This window comes from Bufo gargarizans, chromosome 10 (assembly GCF_014858855.1).
Source record: "Bufo gargarizans isolate SCDJY-AF-19 chromosome 10, ASM1485885v1, whole genome shotgun sequence".
Lineage (NCBI taxonomy): Eukaryota > Metazoa > Chordata > Amphibia > Anura > Bufonidae > Bufo > Bufo gargarizans.
Window position 1 is genome coordinate 19247520 of NC_058089.1, and position 24408 is coordinate 19271927.

The 24408-nt window shown below is 46.0% G+C and overlaps 2 protein-coding genes across 2 annotated transcripts in view; both read left to right on the forward strand.

The window, feature by feature from the left end:
- CRY2 (cryptochrome circadian regulator 2) overlaps positions 1–3125 on the forward strand; it is a 43626-nt gene extending 40501 nt beyond the window's left edge. Inside the window, 1 exon segment of the mRNA XM_044269663.1 lies at positions 1566–3125. The gene's annotated coding sequence lies outside the window, so the exon portion shown is untranslated.
- Positions 3126–14511: 11386 nt separating this feature from the next.
- The window catches only part of MAPK8IP1 (mitogen-activated protein kinase 8 interacting protein 1), an 85414-nt gene continuing 75517 nt past the window's right edge, over positions 14512–24408 (forward strand). The window contains 1 exon segment of the mRNA XM_044270190.1: positions 14512–14597. Within this exon segment, the coding sequence (XP_044126125.1) occupies positions 14512–14597 (86 nt within the window).

Sequence of the window (24408 nt, forward strand, 5' to 3'; positions counted from 1 at the left end):
TCTGCCTCTAAAGCGGGGATGGCCAACCGCAGCTCCCACCATGCCCTGCTGTAGGCTGATAGCTGTAGGCAGTGTGGGCATGCTGGGAGTTGTAGTTTTGCAACAGCTGGTTGGTTATCCCTGCCCTATAGTAGAAGTGCCTGCCTTCACATCAGTGGTTAGGGGTTAAGCTGAACTGTACTAAGTTGTTCCAAAAAAGCTTGAAAATAGTCCTTCCCAGCACTGGCACTAGTTCCGCTGCACAGCGGATGCCGCGCCAGGTCGTAAGAAGCCATAAAATGAGGGTTGATTTGTGTCAGCTCAGCAGAAGCGATGTACGCCAACAAATGAAAATTTATGACACAAGCCCATTCTAAACGAGACAAGTTCCAGTTTTTGCAAATTGGACACTAGATGGCAGCACTGCTCCTGCAACAGATCTGACTGGTTATTAGTAGAAAGCCTGGAAAACATCACCGGTGTCGCCCCAGTAGAAGTGTATGGGGCAGAGGCAACCCGCAACTGTACGATAATTCCTGCTCCTTTCTGTATGACTTGATAATGACTTTCAGGGTCTCTGAAAAGCTGGGTGACAAACCTTGTGAGTCATTCCTGCCCCAGTAGCTGAATAGACATCAGGGTAACCCCCGTTCCTATGCCCCATTGTCAGCTGGTGGACCTGGCCCATCCATGCATTTGATGGCTGGCCCTTCATTTGGACGAATGCCGTACAGTGCCGTTGTTCTCCTGCAGGGGAAATGTATGCCCATATGCAGCTTCTCCTGGAAACAACAGGCTGGGCCTCAATATTAGATCAGCAGGGGTCCAACCTTTTGGCACCACCAGGATCAGGATCCATTTGTGCTTTACCGATCACAGCGCCGTACATTTGGTAGTGGTTGTGCCTGGTATTGCATCTCTCTCCCATTTCAGAACCAGCTGGGGGGGTCAGACCTTTACCAATCCGATATTTTTATTTTTTTTTTAACCCCTTCTCATAAGAGGTTGACTTTATGAAACGAGAACCTGCAAGTTGTTTTTTACCCCCTAAACTACATGATGTTGGCACTGGAGAGATCTTTCTAAACCTACCTCTGTGTGGCACCAGCAATACGTTATCTTGAACAGCGAAGTGTCCATCAATCTTGGACGTAATCCCGCCGACCGTCATTTGATCGCGGTTTTGCGTTAATCTCGCTGCGGCAACATCTGACCCACTCCATGCACAGAAGGGATGTGGAGTCGGTGCACAGATCCGGCTGCTTCCGTCGGCGTTCTAGCTATGGAAGCTGGGTGGGATTAACCCCAATATTGCCGGACACTGCACTGTTCAAGATCTTCCCGTGGGTGGACACTTCTCATTTGGATATGGCACGGGGAGAGATTTGGGCTTCTCTGGGGTAATGTGCACAGTGTGTCCAGTGGCGCCTTTACTTATATCTGCAGAGCATGTAATAAAATAGTATTATGTGATGTAGTTGGAGGCACCTTGCAGACCAGGGCTCCCCGTTTTGCCATGCTGTTTGTTATAGTGCTGCCGAAATATTCCATTGTTTCCAATGATCGTCTTGTTTCTCTCCTCACAGTGCATGCTTCGTCTTACAGAAGATGAATATTTGACTGCTGCCCCCTCGCCCACTGGTAAAATCCATAACTCTTCTACCCGGACTGCAATAAATCGGCCGAATTTTGGGACTTGTGCTTAAACGGGAGGATGACTTGCTGCCCCCTCATGGACAATATCACATTTGAATTCAAGATGATGTCAAGGATTAGAAAAAACTCGGCCACAGCCTGACCTTAGGTTGTGTCTGATATTACTGCTTATATTATGGCTAAGCTGCAGTACCACACTCAGCCTGTGCACAGCTGTGGCGCTGTTTTTTGGGTGGGAGAAAAAGCAGCCATGGTTTTCTAATCCGAGAATCTGCTTTATTGTGTAAAGGAGCTTCTAGGAATGTTCCTCCGCTCCATCTACCGGTGAGGACGCTAATATGATATCATATAATATGATACGTCAACTTCTCCATAAGGGGAATTGTTGTAGCACATGCAAGATGTGCTGATGGGCGCACCCGCTCCTGTGGTCGGGAGGAGAAGTCCAATCCTATATGCATAGGATATGCATTTTATGACCATGTCACTTGAAGCTGAGCGATTGTCTCAGCGGTGGCCCGGCTCTGACGTTTAAGCTGTATACTGCTTGGGATATGCTCCAGGCTCAGGGCAGGACTAATAGAAAACGCATGTACGTTATATAATAATGCAGTGAGAGAGGCCGAGGCTCCTCAACGTAACCTCAAGCATGTGCTTATATTTCTTTATAGTATTGCCACTAGGTGGCGATGTTCTCAGTAGATTATAATTCACTGTATGGTTGCACCAGGCAAGTTCAAAATAATGGAGAAAGCAGGATGTATATTCTGGACCCAAAAGCAGAAAAGGTACCAGGGCCCATTGCAGCGATCACCTGCCAATACAGTTACCCAGAGCCAGATTTTTGGGGATTATCAGAGTCATCAGAAATGATGTGACGACAACCCTTCTCGCTATAGTAAAGCATGAAGAGTAATTCCCTGTTAAGTCACCATGTATACTTGCTTCCTACACATACTAGTAAGTCAGAGATTGGGCTGCACTTTAGGAAGGTCATTCTATGTGGAAATATATTTTGGATGCTGCCTTATAATTCAGGCATATACACTCACTGACAAAACCAATGGCGCACCAAGAAGGAGTTCTTTGAGTCGAATGAAAGCTTTACGTATGTGAATGTAATGATGATATACAGATCTAGCGAGCGCCAACATCAGTGGGCTAATGCGTTAACCCAACAGTTTAAGCACTTTAAGAAGCTTTGCACATTGGTAACAAAGCCACAGAGATAAGCGTGCGTTACTGCGCCAGGAATTACTATAACGCCTGCTACAACTGTATGTAAGTGATTACAATATTAGAGAGAAGGCGAAGTTTATGGGGGCCAGTAGAGTAGAAAGGAGGCTGTAGGACTTTGTTGGGCGGCTCTAGCCTGGATACAGGATGAGATACAGTTGGGCATGGAGGCATGCAGGTTCTATATCCTGCAGCACATTTGCCCACAGATGTCTATGCTGGGCCTGTTGTCACGGCGGACGTGCACTCTGTACAAAAGATGACACACCAACCAGGCTCTGGACGAGAGATAGGGGAAGGGTCACCTCCTAGCTTATCCCTGACCTCTTTCCCTGCACTGCTCAGCCCACAAGCAGACCTTGAAGGTAGGTGTGCTTGTGTCCTCCAGCCTGGGCTGACAAAACCCTGAACTCCCTAAGATGGTGAAGTGGGGAGATAGGAGCAGTCTGCTCGCACAGAACCTGGATGAAATAGAAGACACAAACAACCGAACTAGAAATGACACTTATCTCTGATAGCAGGAACTGACAGCCAACTTTCCCTCCAAGCTTCCCAGACCAAATGAACAGTATAATCATGCTCAGGGCACTGGGCAGTGTGCTATTTAAACTAATGACCCCACCCAGTGCACCTGATGAGAGGTGGATCCAGCACGGCTCCAAAGCAACCACTAAACTCGTGCTGCTATCCTGGCCGACCTCCGCACATCGTCAGAATGGGGCATGACACCTTTAGATCCTGTACACTCATAGGTTGCTGAAGCTGGCGTCCCAGCTGGTTCCATAAATGCTGGATTGTCGATAAATCTGGTGACCCTTGCTGTTTGCAGGCGAGCATTATCCTGCTGGTCGGTAGGAAGCCCTGCGATGAGAGGACCACATGTGGTGGCAGGATGTCCTGCACATATAACTTCTCGGGGTGACCGACTGTCGTATGCTGGATCATCGCCAGCAGGTGGGGCAGTGTGTCACTCCACGGCAAAGGCAGGATTGAAGCACTCGCCACGAGGCCTCCCCATACTGGAACCTGACCGTCATCGGATGCCAACCAGAATCTTGAATATTCAATTATGACCATATGGTTTCTGTACCTTGCAGTCCAGGTTTCTTGTTCACAGCACCACTGCAAATGAGGATGACGCAGGCTGGCTGTCAATGGCAGGACACGTAAAGGGCGCCATGACACTAAATTTCCTTCTGCTAAGTGTATGGAGATGGTGAGGGTGTGATGAAGGGGCCATCTGTGTCTAGATAGTGGACAACTAAACTGTGGGAGCTGCTCGTGCTTGTCGGGGGATCAAACCTTCCTCTCTACTTGTGGTCTGTCTGGGCCGTCTGGAGCCTGTTCTCCACGTTTTGCATGCCCTCACCTAACCACTGCTCCCAACATCTCCTAACAGCTAGATCTAAGCGGCCTAGAGGGCAGACAATTGGTCAAAACGTTCATCCTTCTTCTCTCAGTCCAGTGATGAGCCCCCTCTCAAGTCTATCAACTGGGCAAAATGTCTTTGAGGGTGCCGGAGGGGCATGTCTAGCAGTCAATTACATCTTACCAAGAAGTACACTACCCAGAAGTAGCCTCTGAGAGCCTTAATATAGGGCAGTGGTGGAAGCGTTTCTACGCCCTCTTGTGTTAAGACCCAGACCACACATGCAATCATTTACATATCTGCATGCAGGGTTTTGTAGCAATCAGACATTTCTATTTGGGTGCGGTATTTTTTATTTTTTTGGTCAATGAGCGTAGTATGACTGGGGACACTGTGGGTTCCTGTTCTCAGTAGGAGGTGGCTGTACATATGCGGTCATTCTCCATTAAAGGCTAAGTACATTTTCAAAACCAAATTTGCTTTATTTATTTATTTTCCCTCAATGTATCTAAAATGTATCAATTTGTTTCTCCGGCTCCTATGCAGACTGGGTGTCTCCATGGTAACAGACAACATTCTGTGTAGTCAGATCCTGCAGTCCCAGTCATCCACTTGTTATCCTAGCACAAAGTAGGAGACAAATAGAAGTACAAGACCACGGGAGCACTGTACATACAATGTGTTTGTTACTATGGAGACACATGGGGGCAGATTTAGCAAAACTGCCTTTGTATCCTAGGGCAACCCTTCACAGTGTAGATTTCATCTCCCCAGAGCCATTTACCAAATGAAAGCCGAGTTTTGATTGGTTATGATGGACAACGAAGAGGGTTTTTTTTTTTTGTTTTTTTTTCAGTTTTGATAAATGAGCTGTACAATCAATAGGAAATTCTTGACTACAATGTATTGTAAAGTTCTACGCATTTCAGATACTTAAAATAAATGTTTGCTCTTAAAGGGGCATTTCAGGATTTTTATATTGATATCAGATCATCTGACACCCTGCATCACAGCCGAGTAGCTCCGTTCATTGTGTAGTAGACAATGCTTTGTACTGCAGCGCTGCTCCAGTTCCACTACACAATGGACGGAGTTGCATGGAAAGAGCTGATCGGTGGGGGGTGCATGGTGTCAAACCACCATCACACCGTTCAGCTATCGATGATCTGTCTTGAGAATAGGCCCTCAATGTAGAAAATCCTGGACAACCCCTTTAAATGTAATGGGAGTTGTAGGAACACTCCAGGCAAAACTGAGGAGAGCTATGAAACTGGAATTGGCAACCAATCACAGCGCAGCTATCATTTCATTTTCTGCTTTTGATAAAAAATAAATAAAAAAAAAGCAGCGCTGTGATTGGTGGAGGCTACTGGAAACCGTTTTGCTTTTCATAAACCTGCCCCCGAGGATCAGACTGCGGCTGTCAGGGCTTGCTGGGAGTTGTAGTGTTGCGACCAGAGGTTCAAAGCCGCTGATCCAGAGGTATGATGGGAGTGACGACCTAAGGAATATTATTTAATACAATGTCTTTACCATTTTAGTTTTAGTTTTCTGCGCCATTGCTAGGCTAGTGAGGCGATCAGTGACTGGAATTGTCCTTTTAGGATTCTACATCCATATGGTCAATGAGATGTTTCTTCAGACTCCTTGGCAACCCCTTCTTCCTATGAGGGAGAGGATGGCGACATGAGCAGATATGCATATGTGTAAATTGTACACCAGCTGTATGTAAATATGACACTGTTTGTACCATAAATGTCTTTTAAAAAGCCTGAAATTGTCTCGTGTGTTCAGTGGAGAAAATGGGAAATTAAAGGGATTACACAATAGACTATGCTGGGTGGAAGGTCTCCCCTCCGGGACCCTGGGCCCTCATTCCAACGGGTGCAGCGCCTGCAGTATCGAGGGCGAGACTCATGTCTATGAAAGGTACGGAAACGGGCGAAAAAGCTGCTCCTCACCTGTCAGGACTGGTTTAGTGCATTCACACTAAAATAAAATAAAAATACGGATGACATTTTTTGCAAACCCATTGTAACAATGTCTATTCTTGTCCGCAAAACGGACAGCACATGGTGTGCTGTCTGCAGTTTTTCTGCCCATTGAATTGAATGGGTTCACGTCCAATCTGCGCAGAGGAAAAATACGGTTGTGTGAACGGGGCCTAAACTGCAATTATCCCAAATCGCTGCTTACATAGACTGTACTATGGACTTTACCGTAACCTCCTGGATTTGAAGAACGCAGGTTAATATTTGAAGTCAGTTTTACTTGAGTATATGTTTGTGTACTTTGCCCATGATATATCAAAAGTTGCATGTTTTTTTTTTAAGTTTGGAGCGTCCTTAACCCCTTAAGGACCAGGCTCATTTTCACCTTAAGGACCAGGCCATTTTTTGCAAATCTGACCAGTGTCACTTTAAGTGCTCATAACTTTAAAACGCTTCGACTTACCCAGGCCGTTCTGAGATTGTTTTTTCGTCACATATTGTACTTCATGACACTGCTAAAATTGGGTCAAAAAAGTTAATTTTTTTGCATAAAAAAATACATTTTTTACCAAAAATTTTGAAAAATTAGCAAATTTCAAAGTTTCAGTTTCTCTACTTCTGTAATACATAGTAATACCCCCAAAAATTGTGATGACTTTACATTCCCCATATGTCTACTTCATGTTTGTAGCATTTTGGGAATGATATTTTATTTTTTGGGGATGTTACAAGGCTTAGAAGTTTAGAAGCAAATTTTGAAATTTTTGAGAAATCTTCAAAATCCCACTTTTTATGGACCAGTTCAGGTTTGCAGTCATATTGTGAGGCTTAGATAATAGAAACCTCCCAAAAATGACCCCATTCTAGAAACTACACCCCTCAAGGTATTCAAAACTGTTTTTTTCAAACTTTATTAACCCTTTAGGTCTTCCACAAGAGTTGATGGCAGATGGAGAAACAATTTTGAAATTTCTATTTTTTGGAAAATTTTCCAATATAATCAATTTTTTCCAGGAGTAAAACAAGGGTTAACTGCCAAACAACACTCAAAATGGGTTGCCCTGATTCTGTAGTTTACAGAAACACCCCATATGTGGTCGTAAACTACTAGTTTGGCCGAACGGTAGCACATAGAAGGAGGGGAACACCATATGGGTTTTGGAAGGCAGATTTTGCATGGACTGGTTTTGTTTATACCATGTCCCATTTGAAGCCCCCTGTTGCACCCCTAGAATAGAAATTTCAAAAAAGTGACTCCATCTAAGAAAGTACACCCCTCAAGGTATTCAAAACTGGGTTTACAAACTTTGTTAACCCTTTAGGTGTTCCACAAGAGTTAATGGCAGATGGAGAAACAATTTTGAAATTTCTATTTTTTGGAAAATTTTCCAATATAATCAATTTTTTCCAGGAGTAAAACAAGGGTTAACTGCCAAACAACACTCAAAATGGGTTGCCCTGATTCTGTAGTTTACAGAAACACCCCATATGTGGTCGTAAACTACTATTTGGCCGAACGGTAGCACATAGAAGGAGGGGAACACCATATGGGTTTTGGAAGGCAGATTTTGCAGGACTGGTTTTGTTTATACCATGTCCCATTTGAAGCCCCCTGTTGCACCCCTAGAATAGAAATTTCAAAAAAGTGACTCCATCTAAGAAAGTACACCCCTCAAGGTATTCAAAACTGGGTTTACAAACTTTGTTAACCCTTTAGGTGTTCCACAAGAGTTAATGGCAGATGGAGAAACAATTTAGAAATTTCTATTTTTTGGAAAATTTTCCAATATAATCAGTTTTTTCCAGGAGTAAAACAAGGGTTAACTGCCAAACAAAACTCAAAATGGGTTGCCCTGATTCTGTAGTTTGCAAAAACACCCCAAATGTGGTCGTAAACTACTGTTTGGCTAAACGGCAGGACATAGAAGAAGGGGAACGCCATACGGTTTTTGGAAGGCAGATTTTGCTGGACTGGTTTATTTACACCATGTACCCTTTCAAGCCCCCTGATGCCCCCCTAGAGTAGAAACTCCATAAAAGTGACCCCATCTAGGAAACTACGGGATAAGGTGGTTGTTGTTTTGGGACAATTTTTGGGGTAAATTAGATTTTTGGTTGCTCTATATTACTCTTTTTTGAGGCAATGTAACAAAAAAATTTAATTCTAAAATTGTTTCTACATTCGCTATTTAGTTTTGTGGAACACCTAAAGGGTTAACATAGTTTGTAAAGTAATTTTTGAATACCTTGAGGGGTGTAGTTTCTTAGATGGGGTCACTTTTTTGGAGTTTCTAGTCTAGGCTACATCAGGGGGGGCTTCTAATGGGACATGGTGTAAAAAAAAAAAACTGTCCATCAAAATCTGCCTTCCAGAAACCGTATGGAGTTCCCTTCGTTCTATGCCCTGCCGTGCGGCTATATAGCCATTTACGACCACATATGGGGTGTTTCTGCAAACTACAGAATTGGGGCAATAAATGTTTAGTTTTGTTTGGCTGTTAACCCTTGCTTTATTACCGGCAAAATGGATTTAAATTTAAATTTTGCCCAAAAATAGGTGTTTTGGCACCGTTTTTATTTTATATTTTTAACACCGTTCATCCGAGGCGTTTGGTAAAAAGTTATTTTTATAGCGACGACTTTTACGCACGCGACGATGCCCAATATGTATGGCTCTCAGACTTTGGAGACACTAAGCAGGCATCCTAAAACTGCGGCCCTCCAGATGTTGTAAAACTACAATTCCCACCATGCCCTGATGATGGCTGTAGGTTGTCTGGGCATGCTGGGAGTTATAGTTTTACAACATCTGGAGGGCCGCAGTTTGAGGATGCCTGCACTAAAACTAATATTTTTTGGGGAAAGAAAAATTGTTTTCGTGTCTCCAAAGTCTGAGAGCCATAGTGTTTTATGTTCTCTAGTGAACTGTTGGGGATTATAAAAATTTAGTACTCCATGGAAGTGTGATACTCCCTGAAGCAATCGATAATGCAGAGGCCCGGATGATCGGGGCACGTGTCACATTGAGTTGTGGTGTCCTTCCGTATCCCCCTCTTGTGACACACTCTGCACTTTTTTTGGGTTCGTCCCTTCTTTCCAGTATGGGGGACCACACCTGGAAAGTGTTGGCCAGGGACAATCCGGGCGCCTCCAGTTCCCGAGGTACTCCGGCCTGCTCTTTCCCGGTCCGAAAAGATCAGGTCTTTGAGGACTGCCTCATAGAATTGGAGGAATGTCCCTGTGCTGCCAGCGCTTCGGGATAGTACAAAAGAGTTGTACATGGCAACCTGCACCATGTAGACCGCAACTTTTTTGTACCATGCCCGGGTTTTGCGCATGGCGTTATATGGCGTGAGGACTTGATCAGAGAGATCAACTCCTCCCATATACCGATTGTAGTCGACGATACAATCGGGCTTGAGGACCGTTGCCGCGGTACCTCGCACAGGGACTGGGGTGGTGCTGTTACCGTGGATTGTGGACAGCATAAGGACATCCCTCTTGTCCTTATACCTGACCAGCAACAGGTTTCCACTGGTAAGTGCACGGGTCTCACCCCTGGGGATAGGTACCTGGAGGGGGTAGGCAGGGAGGCCGCGTTGATTTTTCCGCACGGTCCCACAAGCGAACGTGGATCTGGCGGCAAGGGACCTGAACAAGGGAATGCTGGTATAAAAGTTGTCCACGTACAAGTGGTAACCCTTATCCAGCAGTGGGTACATAAGGTCCCACACGAGTTTCCCGGTAACACCCAGAGTGGGGGGACATTCTGGTGGTTGAATCCGGGAATCTCGCCCCTCGTACACACGAAATTTGTAAGTGTACCCTGAGGTACTCTCACAAATTTTGTATAGCTTCACGCCATACCTCGCCCGCTTTGTGGGAATGTATTGGCGGAAACTGAGTCTCCCCTTGAACGCAACGAGAGACTCATCAACCGCGACCTCCCTTCCAGGTACGTAGGCCTGCTGAAATGTGGCCCCAAAGTGATCGATGACCGGCCGTATCTTGTACAGCCGGTCATAGGCAGGATCACCTCGGGGTGGACATGCTGCATTATCGGAATAATGCAGACATTTCCGGATGGCCTCAAACCGGTGACGTATCATGACCATACTGTACAGTGGGGTCTGGTACAGGACGTCCCCACTCCAGTATTGCCTGACACTGGGTTTTTGGACTAGACCCATATGCAGCACGAGGCCCCAAAATGTCCTCATTTCGGCTGCACTGACCGGCGTCCAGCCACCGGGTCTAGCCAAAACTGAGCCTGGGTTTTGAGCGACGAACTGTTGGGCGTACAGATTCGTCTGCTCCACCATCAAATTCACCAGTGGGTTACTGAAAAAAAAACTAAAAAAGTCTATTTCAGTAAACCCCACTGTGGGAATCTGGATTCCAGGATTGCCAGCGAAATCCGGAATCTCAGGCTCAAAGTCCACTGGGGGACACCAGCTAAGTTCATCGGCAGGGGGCTCCGGTGAACTTATTTGGTGGGCCGGGAAACCAGTACGAACCCCAGGGCGGCTCGTACTAGGGTGGGCCACAGGATCCCTAGCATGTGTGGCCCCTGGCTCCGCCTGGCGGCGTCTCCGCTGCCTTGGTGGCTCATCGTCATCCGATGATGATGAGGAGGATGCGGATGACAAAAGGAACGTGGGGTCATCCTCATCCTCACTGGGGCTCTCAGAGTCGGAGGCAATCTGGGCATATGCCTCCTCGGCCGAGAACACCCGGCGGGCCATGGGTGTGTGTGTGTGTGCGTGTGTATGTGCGTGCGTGTAAACCTTTATTCTATGTGCGTGTGTGTGGGGGCACGGATGTTCACGTACTAAAAAGTCCAGGCAAAAAAAAGTGTTAGGAAAAAATGCGGGGGGGGTCTGGGGTCTGAAAGTTGAAAAAAAAAAGTTTGGAATAAATGTGCTTTTTTTTTTTTTTTTTCTAACTTTTCCCTTCTATCCCTGCCTAAAGGTGCCTCTCCCTCACTGACCCTAACCTACCTGGGTGGCGATGGGTGCAGGAGGGTGATGGATGCCGATTTAGGGGGACACAGGAGCTGGTGCTGGACGATGCTGCACGGTCAGGGTGCTGGACAGGAAGAGGAGGGGAGAGAGGAGCGCAGGAAGTTTGAATCTCGCGCCTCTCTCCCCTGCACCAATCAGCACCCGGGACAGCGGCGTTCAGCACCAGGGCCAGCTCCGCCTCTGCAAATCCTCGGACTGCGATTGGTGGTGTAAAATTACGCCACCGATCGCAGTCTTTTTCCGGTTCATCGGGTCACAGGACACCCGAATGGACCGGAAACGCAGAAAACCGCAGGTCTGAATTGACCTGCGGTTTTCTGCGATCGCCGATACGGGGGGGGTCCAATGACCCCCCCCTGCGTTGTTACGGGATGCCGGCTGAATGATTTCAGTCGAAATCCCGTTTCGATTAACCCCCGCGGCGCCGGAATTCAGATTTTAAGTCAGGACGTACCGGTACGTCCTCGGTCCTTAAGGACTCGGGAAATAGGGCGTACCGGTACGTCCTCGGTCCTTAAGGGGTTAACCCCTTTAGTGCCGAGCCATGTTTCACCTTAAATCCCAGGCCGACATGCGTCACTTTATGTGGTAATAACGTTGGAACATTTTTACTTATCCAAGCCATTCTGAGATTGTTTTCTCGTGACACATTGTACTTCATGACGTCCTAAATTTGAGTCAATATATTTCACCTTTATTTATGAAATAATCCCAAGTTTACCAAAAATTTTGAAAAATTCACAATTTCTCTTAAAACTGTGATACCTCATAAAATATTTTTTTTACTTAACATTCCCCATATGTCTACTTTTATGTTAGCATAATTTTGTAAATGTCATTTTATTTTTTTAGGACGTTAGAAGGCTTAGAAATTTTTAAAATTTTCAACAAGATTTTCCAAACCATTTTTTTATTTTTTTTTTCAATTGTCTATTTATTGAAAATATTTCCAAAAATAAACATGTACTAGAAAACAATTTCTCTGGTGTACATCATTCATGTTACATAGACATACCAAGGAATGTTGAGCAATACATCTTCAGGTAAATAAGGAAGTTTAAAGCATACACCCAAAAAATACAAACTCAACAATCATTGAAAGGTAATAGTGAAGTAAGAATCAACAGATTACCATAATGATATAGCATCTATTATCAGAGAATCTGTATGAAGTTATTCAAAAATTACCATAAGAGTAAGAAACTCGGACATACAAATGAAAGTGACAAGACACGACACAGTAGGATTAGGGTGAGGGGAATAAAGTGGAAGCCTAGTCATTCCGGAGCATCAAACACCAGGTCCCATTGTTTCCAAACTCGGTCGAATTTATCCACCGAGGTAAGCAATGTGGCCGACAAATGCTCAAGGCGTCTGACTTCTAGTATACTTGCAATGAGTTCCGCTCGTGACGGGCAATCCGTCCGCTTCCAGAACCTAGCCAGTAAACGTCTGGCCGCGGTTAGAACATATAACATTAACTTCAGTAAGTGTTTCTTCAGAGGTACGTGTGGGATGTTTAGTAGATATGTGTAAGGGTCCAGAGGGAACCTAACTTCAAACAGACTGTAGAGAACTTCCTGCACCATGACCCAGAAAGGAGTTACAACCTGACAGTCCCAGAAGATATGGATATGGGAACCATTCAAGTTGAACGGGTCTTGATTCTTCACGGCCGCCGCACAACGGCCGTGTGCATGAGGCCTCAGGCTTATGGCCAGTGTTGAAAAGTTTTTGACAGTTGGGCATGGTGGGGGCCATTCCAGACGCAGTCGTACATGTTGTCGAAAAAGTATGCCTGCCTGGGGCTGGTATTGTTCTTCCACCAGGCCCACAGACTGCATGCCTCATCATAAATTAGGCTAATCCTCCGGCGGCACAAAGGAAAACAAATAACTTTTTTTTATTCCATGCGGAAATTGACCTGCAGTGCGGATTTTAAAATCCATAGCATTTCACCCTTTTCAATGCAAGGAGGAGATCTACATCAAAAGCGCAGTAAATCCATACAAAAAAACGCAAGTAATACATGCTGTTTCGGTGTGGAAATGCACATAAAGCTGCAGGGGTAACTGTGTGGATCTTCTGTTATTTTCTTTCCGTGTCCATTCAGTTTTTTTGTGGACCGTATACCGAACCATTCATTTCAATGGGACTGCAAAAAAAAAACAAAGTTACTCCGTGTGCATTCCGTTTCCGTATGTCCATTCCCCCAAAAAATAGAACATGTCCTATTATTGTCCGCGTTACGGACGAGGATAGGACTGTTCTATTAGGGGCCAGCTGTTCTGTTCTACAAAATACGGAAAGCACATAGATGTCATCCGTATTTTTTGCGGACCGCAAAATACATACCGGTTGTGTGCATGAGGCCTAAACCTGGACCTGTGTGCAGGAAAATCTACACCAAATCTGCACCAAAAACCGTGTTTGTTACTTGCTGTTTTTGGCACAGATTTGATGTAGATTTTCCTTGCATTGAAGGGTTAAATCCGCACAAAAGCTCCACGCAGAAAAAAACATTTGCAATCCGCAATGTGTGCAGGTAGCGTAAGGAAGCCAAAAATTTCCAGCATGTCTAGTAAGAAGAGCCAAAAAATCTTACAGCATTTGCCACTGTGATAAATTTGGTGCCGTTTCTGCCTCTTTAGTCTTATTTATTATGTTTAACTTCTCAGGTTTCATGCACATGACCGCAAATTGCGGATCCACAAAACACGGATGCCTCCCACGTGCATTCCGCAATATGCGGAGCGGAACTGGCCGAGCATTATAGAATTGCCTATTCTTGTCCGCAAAACGGACAAGAATAGGACAGGTTCTGTTTTTTATTTTTTTTGCCGAGGCCATGGAACGGAGCAACGGATGCAGAGAGCACACAAAGTAATGGGGCCGCAAAAGATGCGGACAAGAAAGTGAATGGGTCCGCATCCGAGCTGCAAAAAAGAAAATGGGGCTCTAACCCAAACAACGGTCGTGTGAATGAGACCAGGAAGACTCAAGGATTTCCATAAATTATGATTATTATGTATTAATGATTTGTTTTTCAGAGGAAATGCAGCTGGATACAATGTATCAATGTGTATAAATAAACATGAGGAGGGGTGTAACTGTGTGACAGTTAGTATATGTTCTCATCTCCTCCACCCACCTGTCACTCTCCTCCTCCACTGCTACCTGTCAGCATCCCCCTCCCCTCCTCCTCTGCTCCCCCTCCTCCCTCTCCCTCTTCAGGGCTGAGCATCTCGGAGACAGAATGGCGGAGAGAGAAAAGGCAAGCACTACCCCAGCTGGCTCTTCTCCCTTCCTGGGGCTTCACCTGGCATCACCCCCACATTTCAGGTACCCTTTATGGCTATGTGCTATGAGATCTGCTCTCCCAGGGGAGGGGGATTCTTCTGCAAACACCTCCTGTGCTCTGTCTCCTGTGTGCACTGCTTCTATGCAATGAGATACAAATAGAAATTTCATCATTGCCTCCATCTATCCATCCATCTATATAACGGTTATTCATCAGTCACGGAGATGAATGCTGTTTCCATCTCGGCATCCAGCCCTTATGTATTTGGGTGTGGTATTTATGTACAGTAATATACTCGGGTGTAAGGTTGGATGCACAGCGGCAGCACCGAAGGGGTTAAACAGATCCGGTTGGTGTGGTGTTGCATCTTGTCTATGCCAATTGTAGACTAACAGGTGTGGGTGGGGGGGGTAAGACACCAGCAGGCGGTATACCGGGAGGCCTGGCAGATGGAGGAGTGGGCACCTATATGAGGTCACTGGAGGTTGGAGTGCCCCTGTGGATGAGCAGTAGGGTTAAAGTCGGCGATGATTTTTGCACCAACTAGATACATTTTTATTGACCCACATAGGACACCGTGATGTGGCTATAGAATCTTTGGTCCATTGGGTCTCCTACAATGTCCTCTCTGATTGCCATATCGCCCTAAAATGGGCAGAACCCCCTTCATATATGACATTTCCTATAAGAATCTGCTCACACTAATTATCTCCCGCCTCTCGTGTGTCGCGTGTGCCCTTCAGGAAATATTTGACACTCGTGATTTTCCCGTATGTAGCAGCTCACGGGATCTTGGGTTATGAGCTTGTTATTCTGGGTGTGCTGGGACTTGTAGTTCTTCCCCCCCCAATAACACCCCGTAAAATAGGCAATACTGTAAAACTGGTTTCATTGAAGGAACTAATAATCCCAGCATGCTCAGACATGATTTGCTGGGACTTGTAGTTCGGAAGTTCCAATCCACATCTACCTCTGCTCTGGGGTTACTATTACGTTGGGATTTATTTAATTTTTTTAACGTATAGTCTGTTCTGGGACCTGTGGTTCTACTCAAGCTTTAGAGGCACAGAATTAATTTCCTGTTTCTTAAAAAGCACCAACGTATTCTGCAGCGCTGTACAGAGATTGTTGTCGCCATCATCTTTATTTCCATATAATGTGAATTCTGTGTCTCGGACACACACCCTATGGATGTTAGATGTCTGTTGGTCGGATTTCAGTGGGGCTCGGCTAACCATGTAATGTGTATAGAGGCCTCCTGACTCACTTCCAAAGACAGGTGTTAAGGGAAAGAAGGATCAGGCTGTTGGATTTCAACATGCCTGATCCTTTTATTCTTGGGGAGAGCTGTCGCCAGAGGTGTTTGGCAGTGGCTTTCTCTCCATCCAGAACACATGCATCCTCGGCCAAGCTGAGCGTGCATGTGTATGGGAGGAGACAATAGTGCCAACCATGAGCCACTCTGCTGCTAGCTGTACACTCTGATGGGTATCTACAGGGTACACTTGTCTGCTGTGTTTCATGGTCCCTATGTTGGCATCATTAACCTGTTGGCATAATAATCCCTGTACATCAATTCCTGGAAGGCTGGGACTTGTAGTACCACCAGAACTAATGAGCCACATACAGCCTGCCTCTACCTCAAGGATATAAAATTTACACCTTACTTCATGCTGTGCTGGGACTTGTGGTGCCACCCATATTGACTCTCTGCACGATAATGCTTTAGCTGTAAGATGTCTATTTTCATGGCTTGCTGGGACCTGTAGTCCTACGCTACCCAAAGACCCACATGGTACATCTGTCTGCTGGGCCTTGTATGTCACATACATATATCTTCTGTTGCCGCTATTAACCTCAGATTGTTATGCTGGGACTTGTAGTTACACCCAAACTGAGGAGCCGAAGAGTCACTGTTTCTGCTGAGGTGGTTGTCTCCTACGCTGGTTAATTCTCACACGTCTATGACTGGCATGGTCAATCTGTCAATTAGATGAGAAGATGGGACTGCTAATAGCATCGTGGTGTGCTGAGACTTGTTCTTCTGAGAAGGAAGAACCATAGCTGCTCCTGCTCTGGTGTGTGTCTACAGTGCAGCTGTCTGCTGGAGCAGTGTCCATGCCCTGGCGCTGCGGGCAATGGATGGGAGCTGTGTACCAGCTCCTGGTATGAGGGACCCTATGGCTCTTTGCTGTCACAAGGGCTCTGTTGATAGCTTCCTTGCTGGATGAATGCGTTTCACTGGGAGTTACTGCAGCCTGACTGGTCTCGACAATAGAGCAATTAAAAGAGGCTGTGATAAAGACCAGCAGCTCCTGCAGGATATAATGATCTGGGCAGAAACTCGTCCTGGGGGGTCATTAGAAGATCAATTCACAGGTATGGGGGGATGGTAATGGACTAACCAGAGAGTGGGCCTGTGATCCCGCTCAGCGGGGCTCTGTCTCTAATACCACGGGCTTGTAATAGTTTCTTCTCTCTGGTGACACCATAGGCCACAGAGCAAGGACCACATGTCGGGACCTCCTTCCCCATCAGTGACCCTCCATTATGGAGAGGGCCCAGAGCAAGGACTCAGGAAACCTCCATTATGGAGAGGAGCCAGAACAAGGACCACATATGGGGACCTCCTTCCCCATCAGAGACCCTCCATTATGGAGAGGGCCCAGAGGAAGGACCACATATGGGGACCTCCATTATGGAGAGGGCCCAGAGCAAGGACCACATGTCGGGACATCCTTCCCCATCAGGGACCCTCCATTATGGAGAGGGTGCAGAGCAAGGACCACATGTGGGAACCTCCTTTCCCATCAGGGACCCTCCATCATGGAGAGGGCCCAGAGCAAGGACCACATGTGGGCACCTTCTTTACAATCAGGAAACTTCCATTATGGAGAGGAGCTAGAACAAGGACCACATATGGGGACCTCCTTCCCCATCAGAGACCCTCCATTATGGAGAGGGCCCAGAGGAAGGACCACATATGGGGACCTCCATTATGGAGAGGGCCCAGAGCAAGGACCACATGTCGGGACATCCTTCCCCATCAGGGACCCTCCATTATGGAGAGGGTGCAGAGCAAGGACCACATGTGGGAACCTCCTTTCCCATCAGGGACCCTCCATCATGGAGAGGGCCCAGAGCAAGGACCACATGTGGGCACCTTCTTTACAATCAGGAAACCTCCATTATGGAGAGGAGCTAGAACAAGGACCACATATGGGGACTCCTTCCCTATCAGAAACCCTCCATTTTGGAGAGGACAGTTGAGACAGGTGGACGAGGAGGCGCATTGACTCTTTCCTTCTTCACCCAGCTTTACCTTTAAGCAAGGTGGCATCAGGCAGAAGATGCCAGTCAACATGCTTAGTGTGGTCAGAGGAGGATGAATGTGTACCAAGTGCAAACCTGTCCTAGAAAGAGCTACACCCTGTGTGTGGTTGCCTCTAAATCCTGCACCCCAATGCGCTACCATGTCCAGGTGGCATACATAGAGAAAAGTTGATCTCAAAGCAAAAAATATATAATGGGCCCTTCCTCTTGGTTTGGGTTCATGCCAGCACTATCCCTCATCTTGGAATAGAAGAGTCTAGCACTTGTTTGCCTCCCAGTCCTTCCTGTTAGGATCCAAGAGAACCCTCTTAATTGTGGTCCTGTGGATAGGCCTATATAGACCACCCATAAGTAAGGGTGAGGATGATACCCACTTATCATAGGCTCCTAAGCAGCCGCAGAGTCTGGATGTATGGTGCATTTGCCTGTACACAATGGCGTAGAAGAGAGGAGGCCTCAAAACCAAAATGCCCCCAGACATCCATTATGGTGCTGGTTTGTGCCACCTAGGACAGAAGAGCCTGGTGTTTATTTCCCCCTACGTTTGATGGCCCTTGATCCAGGTGTATATGATATGTAGGTAGCCTGTATCCGGTATCCAAATGTCTCTATTTTGCAAATGTTGTGGGTGGACATTCGCCATGCAAATCAGACTGAAATGTACCGCAGTATCACACAGACAGGATTGGAGCTTCACCAACCCTATTCATTGCTGTCCGGTGAGACTGTCAACCACTGCCGATTCTTCATGAGCGATCCGGAGCCATAAAAGGGACTAAAGAGGTTCTCCGGAAATATGGAAATAAAGCTCAGTTCCACAATTCTCATTAAAGTCAGTAGTCTGTCCATTTAATGTATGGGCATGTGGGGTCCTCCAGGGAGAAAGACGCTCTTTGCAGCTGCTCTGGCTAATAGATGAGGCTCTTGAACTGGGATCCTCTTTGTTAAGTGCAAATTCGCTAATACTTTATTTGAAAATTAGCAGGCAACTGCTTTAAAGAGCACCTGTCAGCAGGACGAACCCTATTAAACCAGACATGGTACTTGGTAGGGTTTATCCTGCTGATTAAATTATACCTGTCTCGAGAAAAATGTGTTGATTCTTTATGCAACTGATGGCTTCGTGCACTGAAGACCCCAACTGTATGAGGAATAAAATATTTTTTTTCTTGGGTATACCGCAGCAGATTTTCATTTTTAATCAGCAGGATCAGGCAGTAAGTTGATTCTGCTGACTTTAAGGCATGCGCCCCCCAAATGCAGTGACTCCACAATACAGCATCCAGTGATAACATTTCTTTTTCTCATGGCTTCTGTATGACGGTATGTGGATTTCCTTATTTGAGGACCACTGTGTTGTGACACTACCAAGGGCCATGCACTTAGGGGGCGCCCCCTGGGGCTACGCCGAACTCAGGGATGGACTAGGCACTGGAAAAAATCTAAAAGTGGCCCCATTTTGTAGTTGGGTCCAAATTGACAGAGGGCAGGGTCAACACAAGTAGTAGGGCCATTTGTTGCACATTATCCCACCCCAGCAGAGCCTAATACCACAGTGCACCTGTAGGGTCTATGACGAGTTCAGCCCTGGGAGAACAGCATCACAGGCTACAGGTTGCACGCCCCTGATCTAATCCATAGACAACCCATAGACAGCCGTGTTTATCCAATCTCAAGTCCAGTTTTATCATATTATTTTATTCTATGTATCTGATTTATGTTTGCGTTTCCTCCCAGACTTTTTTAGTGTGCCATTATTTTGGGATTTTTTCCCTCCAGACTTCGTTATATCAGAAATTAGAGGCCTAAGCTGTAAGACATATGCAAAGAAGACTAAATTAGAAGTGTCTGCTGTGTAGGTGGCATAAATAGTATGTGGCACTGTGTTTGTGTATCACAGTGTATATTAAGGTTGATCTGTATATTTTAATTATCAGAGACTGTTTTAAAGAGCCATTGTGCAATGCATAGGGCCCGGATCTAGGACTGCTGAACTAAGATCATCAGAGGGTTTAGTCCATGAAGGGAGTCCTGTTCTTGTGGCTGATTCTAAAACCAGTCAAAGGCTAGTTTAGGTTATTACAGCTGGGGTTGCGTCTGGACCTCCAGCCGTAATACGGGTGCACAAATGATCCCCATGAAACTGGACTAACATTAACATTTTCTGGATGATAACCAGCAGTGGCATCCAATATGGCCTTCATACAGAGTCCTTAGGCTCCATTTAAATGCCTTGGTGCCTACTTGGTTCTAAGTGGTTGACTGGCAACCTTGGCAGTTGTGACACCAGTGGATCTTCATGGTCTGGTGGAGATCCAATAGAGGCGCTCAATAAAGATCAAGTGGGTTGGCAGCATACATGTGATAGGGGAGGCCTGGCCATAGACCCAACTGGTAAGTTTACCGGTGGAGCCCTCCTCACAGGTGCCGGCCGGGTCCATAACAATCTGATGTTCTAAGCATGAAATAATGTAGGAGCATCAGGTACTTATGCAGCTGGCCAATGGACTCAACTCAACAGCATCACCATCCTTAGGATGGTGATACAGTTGAATCTTATGGTGAAGGTGGCAGTATTTTGTGGTGCACTGTAGTATTTGCATCTGCTGGGGCAGTATTTTGTGGTGCACTACAGTATTACAGGCCCTGCCTACTTGTGTTGGCCCACCTTCTGTCGATTTGGACAGCATGAGGCCACTTTTAGTTTTTTTTTTTCCCAGGGCCACTTTAAGTTCCCAGTCTGCCTATCGGTAAGGTGGTGGCCGGTCACCAGTGCTGTAAAACAGATAGTCAGCCATGTCAGTTATTTTCTTATGCTGGAATTAGGGCTCTGACAAGAGAGAAATTCTCTCCCTGCAGCAGTCTTTTTCTTCATTTTTATCTAGATGGTGAGAACGTTACTGAGGAGAGATGTGTGAGCAGCGCTCGGGGTAGATTACCTCTCCAGAGGAGAAATATTGAGTGACCTATTTCTAGTATCAAGCAATGAGAAGATGTAGGTATCCTACACCGAGCTTCCCAGGGGCGCCCTGACTTCTTGTTCTTTTATATTTTTTCCAAGAATCAGGATAGAAATGGAAAGTAAGGGAGAGGACAAAGTATATTATGTCACACACTGGAGGATGCAGAGGGCCCCTGTGCAAGATGTGTGTAATGGCGCTCAGCCCCTGTGCAAGATGTGTGTAATGGCGCTCAGCCCCTGTGCAAGATGTGTGTAATGGCGCTCAGCCCCTGTGCAAGAAAGTGTATGTTGGACATATGCTGCACATATCACACGCACATGTTGGATGCTTGCTACACACTTGCTAGTCATGCATTGGACATTTGCCGTACACTCACCACTCATGTGCTGGATACTTACCAAACACTCACCACTCATGTGTTGGATACTTACCAAACACTCACCACTCATGCTCTGGACGCATGCTGTATACTCACCACTCATGTGTTGGATACTTACCAAACACTCACCACTCATGTGTTGGATACTTACCAAACACTCGCCACTCATGCTCTGGACGCATGCTGTATACTCACCACTCATGTGTTGGATACTTACCAAACACTCACCACTCATGTGTTGGATACTTACCAAACACTCACCACTCATGTGTTGGATACTTACCAAACACTCACCACTCATGTGTTGGATACTTACCAAATACTCACCACTCATGCTCTGGACGCATGCTGTATACTCACCACTCATGTGTTGGATACTTACTAAACACTCACCACTCATGCTCTGGACGCATGCTGTATACTCACCACTCATGTGTTGGATACTTACCAAACACTCACCACTCATGCTCTGGACGCATGCTGTATACTCACCACTCATGTGTTGGATACTTACCAAACACTCACCACTCATGTGTTGGATACTTACCAAACACTCGCCACTCATGTGTTGGATACTTACCAAACACTCACCACTCATGTGTTGGATACTTACCAAACACTCACCACTCATGCTCTGGACGCATGCTGTATACTCACCACTCATGTGTTGGATACTTACCAAACACTCACCACTCATGTGTTGGATACTTACCAAACACTCACCACTCATGTGTTGGATACTTACCAAACACTCACCACTCATGCTCTGGACGCATGCTGTATACTCACCACTCATGTGTTGGATACTTACCAAACACTCACCACTCATGTGTTGGATACTTACCAAATACTCACCACTCATGCTCTGGACGCATGCTGTATACTCACCACTCATGTGTTGGATACTTACCAAACGCTCACCACCTCTGCTCTGGATACATGCTACACACTTGCCATTTACATGTTGGATACCTTCCAAATACTCACTGCTCCGGCTCTGGACACATGCTGCATACTCGCCACTGACATTCTGGACATTTACCAAACACTCACCACTCATGCTCTGCACACATGCTGCACGCTCACCACTCATATGTAGGACACTTGATGCACACTTGTCATTTAAAGATTGGACACATGCCAAACACTCTCCATTCACACTCTGGACACATGCTACACACTTGTCATTTACATGTTAGGTACCTACCAAATACTCACCGCTCATGCTCTGGACATGTGGTGAATACTCACCGCTGACCTGTTGGACACTTGGAGCACCCTTAGCACTCACACTTTGGTAACATACTTCACACCTGTTACTCACACAGTGGACACATGCCACACACGTGCCAGTCATATGTTGGGCACTAGCTTCACACTTGCCACTCACACTCTGAACACATGCTACCCACTTGCCACTTACATGTTGGACACTTGCTGGTAATGTGCCAGTCACACACATTGGATGCATACCACACACACACCACTCAGTTGCTGTCACACTAAACACCAGTCACAGTTATCAGATTTGTTGGGCCGGTTTTGACCATTGCTCCTTGATCATTGGATCCTTTTAGGCAGGTGACAGGCATCTGATATTACGAGGAAAGTCTATCCTCACCACCAGAGGTATTGGGTTCGTACCCGCTGACCATTACATATCTGTTCACAGCTGCAGCCAATGTATGTAGTTCACTATGGTGAATGCACGGGTCCACAAGCCATTGAGGTACATCTATAATAATATTTTTAGGCATAATACATTAAAGACCTGTAATATCTTTTATTTAGGGGGAAATTGAATTGTTCCTCGCCTTCCAGCAGCCTATAATTCCCCATTTCTAGGCTGCAAGATCTCTGTGAAGGCTCAGAAACCTCAGTCAGAAAAAAAAAAAGAAAATGTAAAATATAATAAAGTACATAGAAGACAGAGGGAGGGGGAGGAGGGAAATGCAGCTGCAACTTCTCAGGGTTGTAGTGGAAACCGCCTGAGGAGGGGAGACATCAGAGCGCAGCTTGTACAGCACCCCATGACAAGTAATATACAGCTGCCTTACAAAACTTTGGACGCCATATGAGCTCATATACCACTCATTCCACCATGCAAGGAGAGCAGCGTGATGAAGAAATCTGCAACTATCTAATATGCTTCCTTTTTCAGTTCCTGGGCTTGTGTTTTAAAAATCTCTACTTGCTTTCAGTGAATGTAAACTCTGCTGATAGCAATCAGTTTTACAGTCACAGAGTTTTGTTACAATGTGTCAAAGTGGTTAAATTAAGGCGTTCGTGTCGCTACTGTTTTAGCTCACAAAGGGCTGTCTGCCCTGATACAATGTAACAAATTGTCATCTGTATGAAAGAAAGAGTAGGTAAAGAGAGATTTTCACCCTTTGGTTTTAAACAAGAAAATTTCCAATTACTGACAGCAAGCATAGATGCTGAAATGGGTGAGGAATTGAAATGCAAAGTACAGTATGTTTGATAGTTGCAGAACTTTTCATTATAAGGCCTCATGCACACGGCTGTTGCTCGGCCTTTCCGTGCATTGGGGAATGCAATTTGCAGTCCCCAATGCACCAACAACATGCAGTTTCCGAAGACGGATGCAGACCCATTCAACTTGAATGGGTCCGTGATCCGTCCACACCGCAAAAAATAAATAAATAGAGAGCGTGTCCTATATTTTTTTGTGGTGCGGAGGCACAGAGAGAAACCCCACGGAACTACTCCTTGGTGAATGGGTCCGCATCAGTGAGCCCGTATATTGCAGACGCGATACGGGCACGGCCAGGGAACGGCCGTCTGCATGAGCCCTTACTGTGATTAAAGGGATTTCCAGGATCAGAATATTGATGACTTATCCTCAGGATAGGCCGTGGGTGTCAGATTGGTGGGGGCTCACTCTCAGCAACCCCCCGCCGACCAGCTGTTTGATGGGGCTGCGATGCCCATGCGCCGTTTCAGCTCATTCACTTGAGACGAAGATGGTTGCTAGTAAGTAGATGGACCAATGTAAACAATGAAGAGGCTGCAGCGATCACATGAACTTTGCAGTCCCTTTAAACCGTTCATCAGCAGTGAGACACCCATCGACTTGATATTGATGGCCTATCCACAGAATAAACCATCAATATTCTAAACCCAGCGAACCCCCCCCCTTTAATTTTTATTTATATG